Source organism: Coregonus lavaretus (assembly GCF_964263955.1).
Source record: "Coregonus lavaretus genome assembly, chromosome: 5".
NCBI classification, from domain to species: Eukaryota; Metazoa; Chordata; class Actinopteri; order Salmoniformes; family Salmonidae; genus Coregonus; species Coregonus lavaretus.
This window is the reverse complement of record NC_139992.1, coordinates 44,348,845-44,368,156: the sequence shown is the minus strand read 5'-3', so window position 1 is coordinate 44,368,156 and position 19,312 is coordinate 44,348,845. Positions and strand designations below refer to the sequence as shown.

The following is a 19,312-nucleotide window of genomic DNA, read 5'->3' as shown; positions in this document are numbered from 1 at the left end:
TTTTTTTTTTTACACAAAACTAGGACTAAAAATTAGTTATTATACACATTCAAAAACAGTCATTGAGTTCCATATGTACACACCCCAAAGATATGTGTTAGGATAAATTGAATTTTATTTGTTGGTCTATGTACAACAAAGCCTCTCGGGACACCCTTGTGACCTCCAGGTAGACTTGGGTAGCAACCGGGCCCACATAAGGTCTAGAAATGCAAGAAATAGAGAATAAATATTAGAATATACTTACACCTATGGTTTCAAACAATGCCACTGCTACGGTAAAGAACCTAATTGAAATGGGCATATTGACATCCTGATACAGAAGGGCTATAGTGCTTGAACAATAGCCTACACAATTGCATTACTGTACTAACAATAATAATTCAATTTCCCATCAATGTATGACTCCGTTGTGTGATGAACACAAGCTTTCATCAGAAGACAAGACATTCTCATTGTCACTGATCCTGTGGTTGAGAACACTGATGCAGCAGTACAGTAGTGTAGAGGACGAGGCACACCTGGAGTCAGTGGGGTGGAGAGCACCTCATTCCTCATCGTCAGCTGGGATCCCCAGTTCCTCATCTGTCCATGCGGATGCATCAGGCCATGGGAAGTGACCCTGAGAGAGAGAGAAGAGGCATCATGGGGTTTTAAGTCTGCCTGACAGACACCGGCTTTGTCTCCATACTTTCGTCTATGAACCGTCAAAACTAGATGGGACAGGACATACCAGGCATAGCTATGATTAGGAGCCTAATCTACATTTAACTCACCATTACTGCATCTGGGTCATGCCAGCAGTGCCACAGGATCCAGAACCACATGGCACTGCTGAGGAGCTCTGCTTGGAACGTCTGGCTCTTGGTGAGTTGTGGGAATTGCCTGTACTGGGCCTCTATGTGTGGTCCACCACCAGCTCTGAAAGGAAACAGAAAACCAGAGCACTGAGAGACTCACTTTATACCAGTATAATGTAGCTACGCTCTACACATTTGATGAAACCCAACAAACCAGTGGGTTAACATCTGATCATGGTGCCTCCCTCTGGACACCTGTTTAGTAGGCCTATTGTCAGACTGCTAACGTTAGCTAGTCATAAACTGTAGCCTAATGTTACTGTTTATAGTTAAGAAGACAGTGATGCATGTGAACACGAATGTGTACAACTCAGCTGACGTGTGAATGAAGCTTTCTTTAGTTATGAAGGACGATATTGAAGTCAACCTTACGAAGTTAGCACCTAGCTGTTAGCTAACGTTTACATTATAACAACACCAGTAACGTTACTTACTTTCGGGTTACACTTTTCAGAGGTCCACGTGTAAGAAGCTGCGTCCCGACCCTAAGGACACCCATGGCCCTTCCTAAAGAAGACATCGTTTTTTATCTTTCCCCAGTGTTGTTTTCTCAAAATGTCGTTCCACCTTGACACAGAGGGCGACCTACCAACAACGAGCGCTATGATTGGTCCAGATAAGTTATCGACTGGTGTCGTTTCCACTTTTGCACACTAGATGGAGACAAAGCCCTTTATATTTATGTGTATATTAGGTAGTTACAGAAGTTTACTTTTTTTTTTATGCATCTATGTATGTAACTCTTAATTAAAAGTGAATCGTATAGTAAATAATGGGGTAAATTTGTATTTTTTCATACATTTGAAAATGTAATGCTGCTTTCCAGACCTGGAAGATTGTATTGTGAATTAATGCATGCGTGCTTCTGTGCCAACGATCAGAAACTGACAATTGAGCAAGGACGGTTGGTGGTCATTCCAATTTCCTTCCTCTTGATTACAGGTTTTATGTTGGAACGTCATGCATCTCCTTCCTTTGCTTTGATGTTTATGTCTTCCATGACATGGGTGAGTGGTGCGCAGTAGCATAGTAGTAGAAAATGGAGTGCATTTGTTTTGCATCCAATATAGTAAATTCTGGTGGAAAGGAAATTATATGACGGCAGTCAGGTTTAATGAATAATCAAGTGACAAAAGACAGGCATAACTGGTACAAATAGTTAATGAGCATTTAAATTACTAGAGCAATTCTTCTCTGGGGTAATTGTGAAGAGTCTGTGCGCCATTTACTGATTAATGAATAAGAGAACCGAGTGGGACAACATGGCGGACAAGCTCTAAGCTCCCTATCAACAGCTAAGTGATTTGACAGTTGCTTTTGTCCGTAAGGAAAATCTTACTAAAATATCAAAGGTTCAATTAACTTCGCGTTCCATCAGTTGTAATGTATCCAGCTGTAATCGAATAATTGTTACTTTAAAGTCCTGCAGAAAAGGAAGTTTCTTCCCTTTCATGCCAGTGTTCAGTTCAGCTTTTGTTGGCCACTTTTACATTTTTATAGACATTGACCGTTACTTTCCATTCATCCTTCGACTTATGTAGATAAGATGGCTCGTCAGTCTGCATCCTCGGTTTAAATGCCAAAACAGGAAATACCAAACAAGACTTTCCGCCAAGCCAGTACGGTTTAGAAACGATGCTTTCCGCATTCATCTCGGGAGTGCGCTTTATGCACGTGCATGAACGTTAACGGCAGGCGCCATCTTATTTGCCACTGCTACGTTGTTGCAATTTCACAAAACTACGCAAAGTGATCTATAGCTTTCTCCATACAATACGTTGAATGGCGAGTTCATTTGAGTAATTCCTATCGCCGAACAGTAATAAATTGCTCATCCCGTATTTATCTTACATTTCAATGTATTGTTTTTCTTGACTCATCTCTAATGGCGCCTGGCTCTGCAAGTTCTCCGGTTGCGCCACTCTCCCCTCACAGCTCAGAACCCGCCTACAACCGAAGTCCGAATGATGTCATCAGAAGCCAACCATTTCTGCAAAAACAGGCCAATTCATGCATCATTGGTTGAGAGCAAAGTCAATCTATCAAAACAAGAACGCCATTTTGCGAAAACGAGTTAACCCTAGATTTTACCACCTAATCTCATCCCAATCAAACTGCCCGGAAACTAGGCTACTTCTTGATAACGTCTCAAAATATTGTAATAATGAAAACCCTACACTCTGAATCAAGTACAAATATATATATATATACCGTATTATAGCCCAACGACTGCTGTACAATATCACCTACGTTCGCTATAAGGTTTCCGAAAAGGATTGTAGGTGTAGCAGTTATGAAGGCTCATCTACTCTGTCAAGACGATCTGATACAACCAACAGACGAGAAATCCGAGCAAACTGCGAGTTCAATTTCGGTATTACGCGTGCGCGCGGCGTTGCGGTTTGGCTAGATCTCAGTGGGGGAAGGGAGGTCGAACTGTAATGTGATGTGAACAGGCAATGACTGGACTGGGAGATTCGCAGGAGCCACTGTATCTTCGCCTTAATTCGAACGACACGTACACTGATGGCCAACGGATTTTTTGATACATTGTTGCACAGTTGAACGCACCTCTTTTGCCTGAAGAAAATTCATCTGTGTGCATGAAATACTCTGAAAATTGGACATGGAGACATTTTACTTTACACATGCAACGATCAGTTTGCCTTGACCTCTTCATTGTAGCCTATACGCATTGTTCTGAGTATTATTGAGCTAGGCCTACATGTAACATGTATTCATAAGAATAGTACAGTTTCTTTGGAAGACTGGAATACTGTAACAGCAATTATGAGCGAAATGTACTTGGTAACAATAGCACATTATGCATGCATTTGTAGATTGTGTTATTACTTGGTCAGTATTACCTGCCCCCCCCCCATGCCTTCAGTTAAATGAAAGCATGGGCTCTTGTATAAGTGGGTTACATAAGATATGTTTCCTCCTACTGAGTTGGGCAGCAGATTTAGATACTCATTTCAAACTCTGGTAGGCCCTGGTAGGCCCTGGTAACTAGGGCCTAATAATTGCAATTCATGAGTTTGTTTTATTTGTAGCAGATACAAAAGGCATGTCATGGACCTCAAAGTGACAATAGAATATCTATTTTTGTTTTACTATTTTAATAAAGTTTCACATTTTGCAGTAGGATCATCTATAAAAGTGAAAAGAGCACTTGAATGAAGGAATCTTTGTGACATGAGCGGTGGTGAGATGCCAGACCATAGATATAGAACAGGGTATGTCTCTGTGCCAGACATCATGGTCATATGGTTGACAAAAGCACATCAGATTGCTTTGCAGTTAAGAGAAGTGGGAAACAGGAGGGAAAGGGCTGACAATTCAACAAGTTCCTCGAGAGGAAGTTATAAAAGCAACAGGACTTTGTCCTTGGCTGCTAAGAAACAGCATTGACTATACACACTATGCACAGCATTGACTACACACACACACAGTGCTTGACTTGGACTGAAATACTGTAGGTGCCAGTACTCATTTTGGGTACTGTTTATATTTAGGTGCAGGAGTTCCACAATACTTTTAAGCTAATATTCTATAGGAGGTGCAGGATCTCAAGCAGTAGAACATTTGAGGTGCCGGTACTCAGCTCCGGTAAATTCTGCCCAAGTCAAGCACTGACTACCCTAATTTACACCCTCACACATCAAAGTGTACAAATTGTTCTCAGATACATGTTGAAAAGAAAACACGTGAGCTGAAAAGAAAAACTATATACAGAACTATGTACATGAGAGTTTAGGCTATGCCTTGTATTGTTTTACATTTTAGTCATTTAGCAGACGCTCTTATCCAGAGCGACTTACAGTTAGTGAGTGCATAAATTTTTTTCATACTGGTCCCCCGTGGGAAACGAACCCCCAACCCTGGCGTTGCAAACGCCATGCTCTACCCACTGAGCTACACAGGACTATTATATGCTTATATATGTGTGACACATAGTATTCAAATGTTTATTACATATTCATCCCTTATACGTGACAATACATGTTAACAATATGTGTTACGGAGCATTATTTCAGTGATACTTTTAGTTATGGTAATAAAACAGAACCAAAAAACGACACAAAACACAAAAAATGTAATTGAATCCTATTAATGTTTTTTTTTTCCTCTCATTGCTTCTCAATTCAGCCATTTTACTGTTTTAAGCCGTTCCCACTTGTCCCTTTGTTGCATCCGGGAAGCGCTTCATGACAGCATCTGTGGAGGGAAAAATATATTGTCTGTCATGTATTGTAATTTTGTGTTGCACCATGTTGCTTGATCTTTCAAGCAGTTGAAGGAAAATGTAAATGTTTATGAAATTTTTTAATTGACAATAAAGAGGTATATTATTCTATTCATGGCAATGGATTAATTTTTAATGAGTTGTTGAACGTATGACTATAAATGAAGTTTGGAGATCATATTGTATAAATTAGGTTTATAAGCAAGAGGACTTATTTTTATTTTATATATATATATATATATATATATATTAAGCAATAAGGCACGAGGGGGTGGTATATGGCCAATATACCACGGCTATGGGCTGTTCTTAACCACGACGCAACGTGGAGTGCCTGGATACAGCCCTTAGCTGTGGTATATTGGCCATATAACACAAACCCCCGAGGTGCCTTATTGTTATTGTAAACTGGTTACCAACATAGATAGAGTAGTACAAATAAATGTTTTGTCATACCCGTGGTATATGGTCTGATATACCACTGCTGTCAGCCAATCAGCATTCAGGGCTCGAACCACCCAGTTTATAAATATATATAGGTCATTTTCTAGAACCAACTCGTTGCAACTGAACTCACATAAATCCTGCATAGTGGCATCAGACAGTGGCAAGATTTGGACTACAGACACAAAACTACAGAACAGGCAGGGCATCGGACGCGTGAACGCGCATGTAGCCAACTCTCCTTTAACGGCGCCCCTGCAATCTTGGGCTAGTGGACCCCGGAGAGTGTAGGGGCGGGGCTCGGGTTAGGGGTTGATGGGGCTGGAGGAGGCGGAGTCACGACAGTCCTGCCAGGGCCGCCATTTTTGCAAAGGGAAAAGAGACAGGGTAGAGGGGATCTAATTTCCAACAGTCGGCGTAGGTAAGACACAATTTTAACGGTTCGGAACTGACTGTCATTATTGGGTTCCAATAACTACCAAATAACATTAATTACAGTAGGGGGAGTCTCAAGAAGAATGTTATCAGTGTAAACATTTTAAAACCTTATAGAGCCGCAGTGTGGAGTGAAGTAGCTATTGTTTTGGTTGTGCAGAGCGAGGCTCTAGCGACGGGGGTCTCACCCAGGTCCCTGTTTCTTTATTCAGGGTATCTACAGTGGACTTTAACGGTAAGTAAAACGCTTTAAAACTACCTCATACGTTGTCTTAGTTTCAAGAGCTCATTAAGTTAGTCTAGCTAGCCAGTTTACCAACTTGGTTTCTCATGGCTACCTACAGTAGCTAGTAACGTTAGCTACGTGGATGCTGATGCTGTAGATAGATGGAAGTTTATAATAACTAGCTTTCTGGTATCAAATCCGTTTTCAATATAAGTGAGCTACTTTTTCAGAATGTGTTAGTCCTGAATTAGAGTTGTTTTGTTGGTGTAACGTTAGCTGGTGTTAACTGGCTAGCAACTATTAGCATTTGATAGTTAGACATTGGTGAGCTAGCCAACGTTAGCGCGTTTGAATTTTAGATTCAACTGTCTGCTTCTGAAACGTTAGCAAGCTTACTTAGCTAATGCAGTTGAATAACTAAATGTGATTGTTTGTTAATGAAGAGAAAGGGAAGCAATACTTTATCAAACATGAACTATTTTGGCTAGTTAACTATACCTGCAATGTCAGTATGCTGTTGCAGTCAAACGTAACGTTAGTTAGCTAACTAGGTGGTATGAACTACCCCGCTCTCTTTTTCAACCAGCCCCCAAAGGATGGTCAGTTTCCCATGCAATAGGCTAGTGGTAAAATTGTACTTACAGAACAAGTAAACCATGAATTGTATTGCAGTATTTGTTGGAATGGCTTGGCGTAACACATCCGTGCTCGTTAGCTAGCTACAGATTTCATGTGGTTGGAAGTGCGCTTCTTGTTGATCCAAGGAAGGGTTATTTCCGTTTATGAATAACTAGCCAGCAAGTCCACAAAATGTGGTGTTGCGCAGAGGGCATCGACAGGGCTTTTGTTTACATACACAGCTAGATAACTAAAGACAACGTATCTCTAGAAATTGTAGTTGCATTATATTTCTGATGAAAGTTCAATCGCATGTCCACAATTGTGTAAATACATTTTTTTAATATATAAAACTAGAGGCCTCATCAGTCACGAGATGAACAAACGGCTATTGGGCCAATAAACTCCCACCATTCTATTTTGTTGCTAACTAGCTGACAAATGCATTGCATCCCTTAATTTAGATTCAGAGGGTATGTAGTTTAACTGCTGCAACCGTGGGGGGAGGGGAGCATACTCAAATCGGGGAATCTTGCCTCTAACAATGTAGCCTCTATGGCCATTTAAACTGTGCGATTGGTTACAACAGATTGCCTCAATGTTATTTCAAAGGGAAATCATTAACTGCGAGAATGTATATTCAGTAAGTGTGTTAACATTGAGCATTGTCCACACCAGGATGTGCCAAGTTGCCTTACTAACTAGCTTAGCTAGCTAATCTTTCCAGGTCCAAGCCCTCGTTGGCCAGCCTAACGACGTTTACCGCAGTTCGAACGCTAATATTAGCTCGCTAAGTACCGTGAACAACTAATGTAGCAGTCTGGTAGTAGTACAAGCTTCAAATGTTTATACAGTAACTAACTTATGTATATTTGTGACCTGGCATTTTTTTTTAAAGACGAAGCTGCCCGATGTAATTTGTTAGCCGCTAGTTACGTAGCTTGAGAAAATGGTTCCTTTGCCGAGACGCGCTAGCCAACGTTTTGTAGCTTTGAAAGCCATTGCAGCTAGCTAGCATGGCTAGTTTTAGCTAACAAGCTGGCTAAATTATCGACGAGATATACTTTTTCTAATAATAACTACACAGACGGTATCGACAGATTTGATACTTAAGAATGTGTGAAACAGACGATTGATTGCTTTCTTGGGGATTTTCTTCTCGTGGCGAGGGTCCCCCAGTTACACGGTTTTCTCGCTGTCCTTAGAAAAGCGATATGAAAATGGCGGCTTGGCTTGATGTTGTGGTAATTTAATAGCTATGTTCAGCCCTCCACACCCCTATCGGCTGAGCTGACTGCAGCGCCGACACACTCACGGGCAAGCTAGTGCACAATACGATAGATTAATAAGGACTGCTTTCTGTCGTACATTTAAAAGAATGGCAATTTCCGCGTTTAATACAAAAATTAATGTGTCTGCTCATAATAGTTTGAGATTCGCGGGCCAACTATCTAGTTAGCTAGTCGTTTCCCCCCTCATGTCGTTCAATCACATATCTTTGCTAATTTCGTGGTGCATTGTATTTGAAGAGTATGCAGGATGTATATACAGATACTACTACAACAACGCAATAAACAGTAGGTCAGAGTTGCTGAATTTGACTATGTTATTGTCAGGTTGTCATATTGAGGAGTTGCATAATAGGATGCTGCACTTTGTATAAAGAACAATTAGGTTTATTGACACCCCCACTCTAATTTGACCTCATGCTTTGTCCAACACTAAACATTCCCACCCTTTTCTGACAAGTTGGACCAAGTTACCACATTTAACAGTAAGTAGGCTACTAGTCTAACTAATGTGTTTGTCTTTCAATTTATCCAGCCACACAGCAAGTTAGAAAGCAACAAAGGACATTTTTAATATCTCATAACTCACTATCATTAGGCTACCCATTCTCTCACTATGGTAGAATGGTAGGTTCATGAAACATCAATTATATTTTATGGGGTAAGCATGTAAGTAGTTAATTAGTAGTGATTATCTAAAGGTCAGCTCGACTGAGGAGGAAAGCATGATACTGATTGTGGATATGAACTATAGAGCAAGCAGGTCACAACAACCATGATGTGTGTCATTGGCTGGAACTGTGTGCTTGTGTAATATTTACCAGTGTTCAGGTATGACTAGTACTAGAAACTGTCATTAAATTAGCTAGGAAGATTTCAGTGTGGTTAGGCCTAGCTCTTAGAGGAAATTTGGAACATAGGATAATTATTCTCAATCGTATTTTCCAATTCAGAAAATGTGCCTAATTCACATTCAATTCATGAATAGATAAACAATGGGCTGTTTCCCAAGGCATACCTGGTGGTCAGAGGTCTTACGTTTTGTGAAGGGGGAATGGGGGTCTTTAGGGTCAGTTTTGTGAAACAACAGCTGTGACAAAGACCTGCTGCCCTCCTCTTGCCCCTCCCCCCCTCAGCTCCTCACAGGCTCAGAACAGATGTCCATCATCAAAAACCCTTCACAAATAATCCAACAATGAAAATAAATGGTCAGGTTTTTTTTGTGTTGTCTGTTGTTTTGGTGAAAGTGTTGGAAGTGCATGGTAACACACATCTGGCAAGTGAGGAGCTCTATATCACCCCTCATAGAAATGACAAGGAGCCCCAGTGCCCCACAAGGCTTTTTAAACTTGCCTGGCTACCCCTCACACACATCACTCCACATTGCCCGAACAATCTTCTCCTGACAGTGTACGTCTTTCCTTTCATGTGTTATGACATTTTTCTATCAGCTCAGGCCCCATTCCCAGTAGTGTGGCTCAATCCCCTGGTGGTGGCTCTAGCTTTGTGATGGTGTGAGGCAGGCAGCTCTACACTGCTCCATTCCCTCCTCCCTACTGGCCTGTGAGACAAACCGAAAAAGCTGGATACTTCTTTGTGGTGGAAACGTTGGCAGCCTCTGTCCAAATGCCTCCCTTTCCCTCATGACACCATGTTGCCATAGCCTTGTAAGAAGAGACTCCTCCTTACATTAACAGAAAATTACCCAGATTTGTGGCCATCTTGGATGGAGGCTGGCAGGAGAGACGGCCATTCATCTATTCTGTTTTGGTTCTCCAGGCGAGGGTTGTGTTAATTCCCCCTCTGCCAATCGAGGACAGGAGGACAAATCATTGGAGGCAGAGAAGTGTAGCTCAGTTGGTAGAGCATGGCGCTTGCAATGCCAGGGTTGTGGGTTCGATTCCCACGGGGGACCAGTATGAAAATGTATGCACTCACTAACTGTAAGTCGCTCCGGATAAGAGCGTCTGCTAAATGACTAAAATGTAAATGTAAAATGTAAGTGTTTTCAGTTTTCACCACAGTGAGGCTGTGCAGCTGCTCTCTTTCTTTCTCTAGAGGAGCCTAGTGAGAAAGCTGTGTAGGCTACCATCGCTGCCACAGCTGACTGACTGACACTCTGATACAGGCACTCATTTGCTTGTGACTCCCCATCTTTCTTTTCACAGACACAGGTGCATGTTTCACAAATGTCTGTCAACAGAGGGGGCAAAGTAAGGCCTCAGACTGCTGTACACTGCTCCCTCTAGTCTTACCACAGCAAAGCGTGGAGACCTAGATGGAGGGAGGCCCTGGGAGACTTGGGCCTCTCTGTCGGGAAGTAAAATAGACACCAGTTTGAACCGCGCCGTTCATCAGGACAAGTAACGAGGCCTGTGTGCATGGATGTAGCTGGCACTGTAAATAAAAGCTACTGTTTCCCTCAAGGCTGGCCTCTCTGAATACAGTAAACATTTATCACTTTTGTGTGAACATGTTATGAATACTGGATGAGAGCGGGCCTGTGTGTGTAATCAGAGGCTGATCCATAATACACAATCCCCAGCCACCAACCTCTTCTTCCTCTTAAAGGGACAGTGGCCTCTGTCGTGGTGCTAGACGTCATGCACTGACTGGAGCGCTTCTTGCTGCGTGGCAGTCATGCTATTATAACCATGTCACGGTCTCGTAGCATTGTAACAGTCTCCCTAACTGCACCATATTTAAATTGACTCACACTTCCTTCTCTGGTTCTCTCTTCTCGCTCCCCCTGGTGGGTACCCCTCTCTGCATACTATTGCACAGCTGTAAATACCTGATATGGTGTGTGTGTTTTGCTGGCTGTGTTGACAGGGAGAGGTGGCCTGCCTGCCTGCCACTCCCCCCTGGGGGACAGAGGAGTGCGTGGCAGGGAGCTGTCTCGGGTGAAACCTTTCCTTTCACCTCAACCCCAGGTTGGCTTTTCGAGCTGCCAATAGCCAGGACAGTGGGCCGCAGAGTGAGGAAGTGAAGGAGTTCATTATACAGGATGTTTACTGTTAGTCTGCTGTATCGAAAGCAGTGCTGGGTAGGACAGAAGAAGGCCACAGCTCAACGGAGCTGGTGAGAATCTATTGACTTCCTCTCTGCCTGCCTCATCCTCCACTGTAAAGAGTGCCACTTGTGTTTGTGTTGCTCCCTCTGTCCCTGGAGAACAACAGACTCCATCCTGAAACGGTATCATCTGTATAGATATACCTGGCTGACAGCAGTACACTGCCAGCCTAGGGAGTTTTACCCTATGGGGCTGCCTGGCTCTGTGGCTCCAGTGTCCTCCCTGTCTGTGTAGGGCTAGAGCAGGGGTGTCAAACGTCCGGCCCACGGGCCGGATCAGGCCCGCAAACAGGTTTAATCCGGCCCGCGAGATGATTTTGAAAAAAATAAAAAAATAAATTATAATATTTTTGTAAAGTATAAAAATGCGCTGCAATTTTTCAATAAAATAAACTGCTGTTCCAATTGCGTACACTGGATGGCGAAATAGCAATTGTGTTAAGCAAGCAAACTGTTTATACCGGGGCAGAGTAAGTAGGTCAAGCACGTGCAGCCAATGAGCTACTTTGTTTTGCCCGCGATATTTATTACGGCTTCTACTTTTAACATTATGTGCTTTGGCACCCTCATTGCCCCAATATGTCTCTGTCAAAAAAGAGAAGTGGACGCAGAGTGCAGAGTGTTCCAAGAAAAATTGTCATCCTATTTATTCACTGAATTGAATGGGAAAGCTGTATGTTTGGTGTGTTCAGAGCATGTTGCAGTGCTGAAAGAATATAACCTTCGTCGCCACTATGTGAGTCTTCATGCCGACAAATATGACAACTTTCAAGGACAGCGGAGATGAGAGAAGGTGAATGAACTGTTGGCGGGTCTGAAGAAACAGCAGTCTGTGTTTACTCACAGCCGAGACATCAGTGACGCTGCAGTGAAAGCTAGCTACCTCATTGATAATGAAATCGCAGTGGCTTCAAAACCATTTAGTGAGGGTGAATTTGTAAAAACATGCATGATGAAGGCAGCGGAGATTGTGTGCCCTGAAAAGCGGCAGGCTTTTGCAAATATCAGCCTGACAAGAAACACAGTTGCAGACAGGATTTCCGATCTTTCAGTGGATTTGGACAGCCAGTTGAAGCAAAAAGTAAAGTCATTTATTGCGTTTTCGGTTGCAATTGATGAAAGCACGGACATTACAGATGTTGCACAACTGGCCATTTTTTCATCCGCGGAGTTGATGACACATTGACTGTCACCGAGGAGTTCGTGGAGTTGGTGCCGATGACAGATACAACGACAGCAGCTGATATTTTTACCGCACTCGTCGGCGCGCTGGACAGGGTCGGAGTGGACTGGTCCCGCACTGTCAGCCTGGCTACAGATGGTGCGCCCTCAATGATCGGGAAAAAAAGCAGGCGTTGTGACAAAGTTCAGAGAGAAAGTGCAATCTGCAAATGGAGGACGTGATTTTTTGACTTTTCACTGTATTTTGCACCAGGAGGCTTTGTGTTGCAAGTCATTAAAGATGGATAACGTCATGAAGGTGGTCATCCAAACTGTTAATTTCATCCGATCCAGAAGCCTGAATCACCGTCAGTTTGACAGCCTTCTCAGAGAGAAAGACCACATCTATGGCCTGCCATACCACACTGAGGTAAGATGGTTAAGCCGAGGTGCTGTGCTGAGGCGTTTCTTTGATTTACGAGAAGAAATTGAACAGTTCATGGAAGAAAAGGGCAAACCAGTGTTAGAATTTCATTCCGCAGAATGGATGCAGGACCTTGCATTTATGGTGGATGTTACAGAGCACCTGAATAACTTGAACAAACAGCTGCAAGGGCGCAACAAAGTTTTCACGCAGTATTATGACAGCATATGTTCTTTCAAGTTGAAGCTGTCATTGTGGGAGACGCAACTTGCCGGTGGTGATGCAGCTCACTTCCCCTGTCTGAAAAATGTGTGCGCGACCCAACATGTGGCAGACATGAAGCGGTTCAAAGATAAAATAACGAGACTGTTACGGGAGTTTGAGCAACGCTTTCAGATTTATGTTTATATGTTTTTATGTTGATGTGCTATTGTTTTTAATTGATTTTATTTTATTTGTATATTTAACCTATTCTTGACTCTGTGGTTCTTGCACTTGTTTGGGGAACAGGATTTCATTCTTTTTATCTACATTTCTGCCTGAGAAATGACACCCTGATATAGTTCTGTGATCTGTGATATACTTCTGTGAATCACTGAGGCATTGTGTGTTTGTGTGTTCTTTGTCCTCAGAACTTTCAAATAACTTGAGGTGTTTTATGATTAATAGTGATGTTGTGCTTTTGGACACTGTCCTCAGGCTCCAGCTTTATGTTTATATGTTTTTATGTTGATGTGCTATTGTTTTTAATTGATTTTATTTTATTTGTAAATTTAACCTATTCTTGACTCTGTGGTTCTTGCACTTGTTTGGGGAACAGGATTTCATTCTTTTTATCTACATTTCTGCCTGAGAAATGACACCCTGATATAGTTCTGTGATCTGTGATATACTTCTGTGAATCACTGAGGCATTGTGTGTTTGTGTGTTCTTTGTCCTCAGAACTTTCAAATAACTTGAGGTGTTTTATGATTAATAGTGATGTTGTGCTTGTACTATTTTGGACACACTGTCCTCAGGCTCCAGCTTTATGTTGTATGTTGATCGTATTAAAACAAAGAGAACAATCTGAAGTTGTTGTTTTTAAGTTATATATATATACCATGATTTTTCCGGTCCGGCCCACTTGGGAATAGATTTTCCTCCATGTGGCCCCTGAGCTAAAATGAGTTTGACACCCCTGGGCTAGAGTCAGGCCCTTAGTAGCCCATGGGAAGCTGGCCTTGCTCTGAGGCCCAGCACAGTTGCGTAGGTCAAACACAAGAGGAGAAGAGGGAGCCAGGGTTCAGATAACCAGTTTATGTTAAATGGGCCTTTAGCTAGTTAGACTACCTCCCAAATAGCTGGCCCTGGGCTGGGGCTGCTGCAACCGCAATCCTGATACTTCCCTAGCCCCGTCCACTTCTTGTTGCTGTACTTCTTGTTGCTGTGCTACATGCTAACGCTACCTGCAGTTGAAGTCGGAAGTTTACATTCACTTAGGTTGGAGTCATTAAAACTTGTTTTCAACCACTCCACAAATTTCTTTTTAACAAACTATAGTTTTGGCAAGTCGGTTTGGACATCTACTTTGTGCACGACACAAGTAATTTTTCCAACAATTGTTCACTGTATCACAATTCCAGTGGGTCAGAAGTTTACATACACTAATTGACTGTGCCTTTAAACAGCTTGGAAAATTCCAGAAAACGATGTCGTGGCTTTAGAAACTTCTGATAGGCTAATTGACATCATTTGAGTCAATTGGAGGTGTACGTGTGGGTGTATTTCAAGGCCTACCATCAAACTCAGTGACTCTTTGCTTGACATCATGGGAAATTCAAAGGAAATCAACCAAGACCCCAGGAAAAAAAATTGTAGACCTCCACAAGTCTGGTTCATCCTTGGCAGCAATTTTCAAACGCCTGAAGGTACCACGTTCATCTGTACAAACAATAGTACGCAAGTATAAACACCATGGGACCATGCAGCCGTCATACCGCTCAGGAAGGAGACACGTTCTGTCTCCTAGAGATTAACGTACTTTGGTGTGAAAAGTGCAAATCAATCCCAGAACAACAGCAAAGGACCTTGTGAAGATGCTGGAGGAAACGGGTACAAAAGTATCTATATCCGCAGTAAAACGAGTCCTATATCGACATAACCTGAAAGGCCGCTCAGCAAGGAAGAAGCCACTGCTCCAAAACCGCCATAAAAAAGCCAGACTACGGTTTGCAACTGCACATGGGTTTAAATGTATTTGGTTACGGTGTATGTAAATTTCCGACTTCAACTGTACTTAGTGCAGGGCAGTCTGGGTACTGGGCAGATTCAGTGGAGGCGAGGGTGGATGTGGTGGTTGGTGATATAACGCCAGCGCGAGCCAGGCGTGAAATCGATCATGGAACAGTGCTGTAATGGGGCTTGAGTGTCTCTGACCAGGGCTGGGCGATATGGCCAAAATATCATATTTTCAAATTGTTTACATTATTTGACGGTATTTAATGTTTTTTTATAATAAAGGTTCTACATTTGTTTTATGAGTAGTGTGAGACCCTGGGGTGGCAACACCTACATTCTAAGTGATTTCAATGAGTCTTTCTCCATTCTGATTTGTTTTATACTGTTCAATTCAACCAAAAATAATCTCCAGCATTTTAATCAATTTCTGCATTTACTGCTCTCATTTGAGATCATTTCCACATTGCCACGTAGGGCTGCACGATATTGGCAAATAATCGATATGGGACCCTATAATCTTTGGCTACATTAAACGTTTCTTCATGTAGCCAACATATCCATGCTTCGCCTATACCTCTTTTGATTTAGAAGATACTGTTGCACAAACAACATGCTGATTTAGGCCTATGCCATTGCTGGTATCAGTTTGTTAGCTAGCTGTGTTTGCTCTGACTCGGTACATTTATTAGCTAGCTAACTAGCGATTAGCATTAGTGGCTAACACGATTTTGCTAAAACTTGCTAAGAAAAGACTAGCTGTTTGCAGATGTAAGAAACACAAACTACAATAGTGTAATTATAGAACGCTTGTGGATTTATATTAAGAAGCAATGTGGAAACATTGTCATCAACATTGTTGCATGTGCTGCTTTGACCATGCAGTGTATCTCGTGATCAAGCGACAACAAATGCGCTCCTTGAGTGACAGGGGGCGGGGCTAGGTCTATGTGGAAAGCGGCATTGGAGAGAGAGAGAGAGAGAGAGAAGAGACGGATGACTCAAGTAGCGTGTAAACTAAAAATGGATGTTACATACGGCATATCACATTTAACAAACCAAACATTAAAATACCGTTATAGAAGGTAAAGTAAATCCCAAACCGGTCTGTGCATCAATACCGGTATATCGTAAAATATGGTATACCGCCCAGCCCGATCTCTGACTGTTCTTTTGGTGGATAAAGTCCGACCCCCTCCCCCTTCAGACAGTTACACACAACCACACACTGCTATACTATGGCCGGGGTCTCTCAATTCTCTGCAATTAACACCAGGCACAGAAAAGCTGCATTTGCGCCTGTCAGTCTCACTTTTATTTGGTTTGAGTAGTTGGGCTTTCTTTCCTAATATAGACAAGACTGAGTCACACAGGCGAGCTCGGCGCCAAGCAATGATTTGGTTTGTCATCGGTCATCCCTATCAAATGTAAGAATGTCAAGTGGAGCCCGCCTGTGCTGTGTTAGGGAGGAGAGGAGTGTGTACGGAGGGAGAGTAGGCCAGAGCAGGGCTGCCCCAGACCAGCTGTCAGAGCCTGGCTGTACTGCACTGAAAACCCTGGCTGGCTGGCTGTAGCCTGCACCTGAGATGGGAGATGCAAAAATCCCTGTTTTTGAAGATCCCTCCTTTACCCTCTGTGTGTGTGTGTGTGTGTGTGTGTGTGTGTGTGTGTTCGTTTGACAGGGTACAAGCCCAAAGTGTGTAGGGTGATGTGTGTAGAGTAGCCTCTAGGGCACACTGTCTCTCGCTCTCTCTCTCGCACACACAGAGTGCTGGCCTGGGGCCATTGTCTGCTGGTGGTGGTTAGTGTGCTCTGCAAAGCGTGGATGTGGACAAAGCAATATCATTCTCTCCCCAATGCCTTTTAGTGGGCCTGGATACAGTGCAGTTTGCTGCTGCGCTATAAGTTGTCAATGGTCTGTTGGCATCTTTTGATGGCCACTAGTGGTGCCCAATCTCTAACACAAGCATACACACATTGTAGGCCTACATCCCCAACGTCCTGTATTATTGATGAATGGCTTCACCTTCAGAGATAAAGCACAGAGGGAGCCTTGGCAGCTTGGGCACAGTGATTAATGAAGGACAGGACAGCTGATGCAGAGAGTAACCCTGTTTGGGCACTGTGAAAAGAAGGGTTGCGACATTCTGATGGTGTCTTTTTCCAGTGTATAGGAGTGTCTTCATTTTGGGGTGGTGGGTGTGTGCGCTCATGGCTGGCTGCTGCGATGACTCAGCCTATGAGGATGGTGTGAAGTCACTTCAGCTCTCTGTTCAGAACTTGGAGGGAAGGAGGAGAGCAGCTTCATTTAGAATCCCATCTTTATTTCCAGCGTTCTCTTCTCCCGGCTCAAAATCAAACACTGAGACTTGGCCCAAAAAGCCTAAATGAAAACAAGCTCTGACGTACGCCGGCTCCAACTAGCCTAGCACGAGGGAGCGTGTGTGTGAGCTGAATTCAGTTCAGTGACTGGTCTGTCTGAAAAGGAGCGCTATTTCCCCACACAATGACGTGACTGTGTCCTTAGTGAGGAGGGGAGATTGGGGAAGGGAGGAGAGGAGGGTAGGGCGAATGAGAAGAGGGGAGAGTGGGCTCAGCTCTCTGCTGTACTCTCCCACCCAGTCTCAGAAGGCTGCTGTGCCTGCCTGTGCTAAAGGAACCCTAGTACCCATACAGGAGTTTGGGCGACTCCCCCACCCCTCTCCCAAACAGAGGGTAGATGGATCATTTGGAAGGCTCCCTGCAGCGCTGTGAGATCTTAGATGAGCGAACATCAGACAGAACGAGGGAGGGAGTGGGGTGCTACAGCTTTCCTCCTCGCTTGACTAGCAATATTACTGCCATTATCATTTTTTCTTTCTCTCCCCCTTTCCCTCCTGTACTCTCCCTCCCCTCCCAGATCTCTCCCCTTTCCCCTCATTCACCATTTTCTCTCTCTCTCTCTTTTTGGGTTTCCATAACGGCAGTGGATCTGGCTGAATGAAGGTGTCTTTAAGTGCCCTCTCTTGCTCTCTCACTCTCTCTCTCAGCCTCTTTGTAATTAGGAGCCCTGTCTGCGGCACTCCCCTTCATTTCTATGCTCTGAGGTTTATTTAGGAAGTGCAGAGAGGAGAGAGAGAGAGAGATCCGGTGGTGGTGGGGTGGATGGGGCACGGAGAGGGAGGGCAGAAGGAGCGAGGTGGAGAAAGAGCGAGGGAGCGCTTGTCTTTTTCCTCTGCTTTTTTTGGCATGTTGGTCCCGTGTGACAGACGGCTCCGCTAAAGGAAGTGGGAGGAGCGTCGGAGGCAGTCACAGCACTCAGATTTAGTCAAGAATGCTGTACTGTACTTGTTAGCCTTTTTTCCAACCCCCCTTTTGTGAGGCTTGAATGTGTCTGGCCCTGGTGCAGTGGCTGTAGCTGTGTGTGTATGCGCGTGGCTGTGGGTGCCTCCCAGCAAAGGAATGTGTGCAAGGGTCTAGAAGGGGAGGGGGTTTGGTTTATCTGTCTGTGCGGGGGGGGTGTGTGTGTGTGTGTGTGTGAGCTGAGCATGCGTGCGTGTGTGCATTCCTGAGCAGTGACAGCAGGATTCCCTTAGACAGAGGCAGAGATGAACACAGCAAAACGCTTGGAAACAGATGGCCTGTTTCCGAAGGAAGGGATTTTTACTACACCAAAACATACTGAGCCTTTGAGATAATACAAAACGGTTGTATGTCATTTCAGTGTTCTGGCTAAGTGCCCCATTGTTACGGGGAAATGTTCCACCAACAATTGGATTCCATTGTTAATTGAGCCACACACAGCTGGCTGTGATATGGGCCCTTCTGTTTAAAGGGACTGTAAAAATGTTTCCGCCATCTAGTAAACCTGAAATGTGTGTGTCTGAGATGAGCCCTCTCTGCTGGAGGGCTGGTGCACACACACACACACACACAGAGGTGTGAACTCTAGGCATGTGTCCCTCCCACTAATCCCACTTATCAACAACGCTGTGCTCTCAGTATCAGGGGCAGCACATATGCTCCGGTCTGGACACATGCATTGCATTACAACGGCTATAAGCTATAATGGCCTGTACATTACCACCAACTGTTTGTTTATAGGGTAATTGGGACAGGTCTATTTAATCTATTTGCATAGTATTATTGCCTGTTAGCAGGAATGGCTATTGGTTACCTCTGTTGTCTGTCAACCTACCATTTAGTCCCTCCTCCTACTGCTCTCTTCATCCCAGAGAGGCTACAGTCTGTCTGACACCTAATGCAGTTAATTATTGACTTAGTCTTTTTATGCATCTCCTGTCCACCTGCAACGCTGAACAAACAGTGTGAGAGGGG

At 43.6% G+C, this 19,312-nt stretch overlaps 2 protein-coding genes and 1 long non-coding RNA gene across 7 annotated transcripts in view; 1 reads left to right on the top strand and 2 right to left on the bottom strand.

Moving 5' to 3' along the window:
- Positions 1-93: 93 nt before the first annotated feature.
- LOC311129452 (NADH dehydrogenase [ubiquinone] 1 beta subcomplex subunit 2, mitochondrial-like) lies at positions 94-1,464 on the bottom strand. The gene is made up of 4 exons (XM_084161741.1): positions 1,295-1,464; positions 777-921; positions 522-622; positions 94-203 (listed from the first exon to the last, which is right to left on the bottom strand). The coding sequence occupies exons 1-3, from the start codon at positions 1,378-1,380 to the stop codon at positions 548-550; spliced, it is 306 nt and encodes a 101-aa protein (XP_084017867.1). The 5' UTR covers positions 1,381-1,464; the 3' UTR covers positions 94-203; positions 522-547.
- Positions 1,465-1,951: 487 nt separating this feature from the next.
- Positions 1,952-3,717, bottom strand: LOC311129453. The gene is made up of 2 exons (XR_014613279.1): positions 3,111-3,717; positions 1,952-2,850 (listed from the first exon to the last, which is right to left on the bottom strand). It is a non-coding gene; the product is annotated as an uncharacterized lncRNA (long non-coding RNA).
- Positions 3,718-5,478: 1,761 nt separating this feature from the next.
- The window catches only part of LOC311129450 (inactive histone-lysine N-methyltransferase 2E-like), a 38,518-nt gene continuing 24,684 nt past the window's right edge, over positions 5,479-19,312 (top strand). For all 5 annotated transcript variants that reach the window (XM_084161738.1, XM_084161737.1, XM_084161736.1 and 2 more), the window contains exon 1: positions 5,479-6,223. The gene's annotated coding sequence lies outside the window, so the exon portion shown is untranslated. The remainder of the gene's footprint in view (positions 6,224-19,312) is intronic.

What these genes read in the sequence shown, in the direction of transcription:
- LOC311129452 (XM_084161741.1), bottom strand. Translation starts at nt 1,380, where the DNA reads ATGTCTTCTTTAGGAAGGGCCATGGGTGTCCTTAGGGTCGGGACGCAG. An exon ending in CTGAAAAGTGTAACCCGAAA is followed by an intron (nt 922 to 1,294) that starts GTAAGTAACGTT and finishes GTTTCCTTTCAG; the next exon opens with AGCTGGTGGTGGACCACACA. An exon ending in ATGACCCAGATGCAGTAATG is followed by an intron (nt 623 to 776) that starts GTGAGTTAAATG and finishes TCTCTCTCTCAG; the next exon opens with GGTCACTTCCCATGGCCTGA.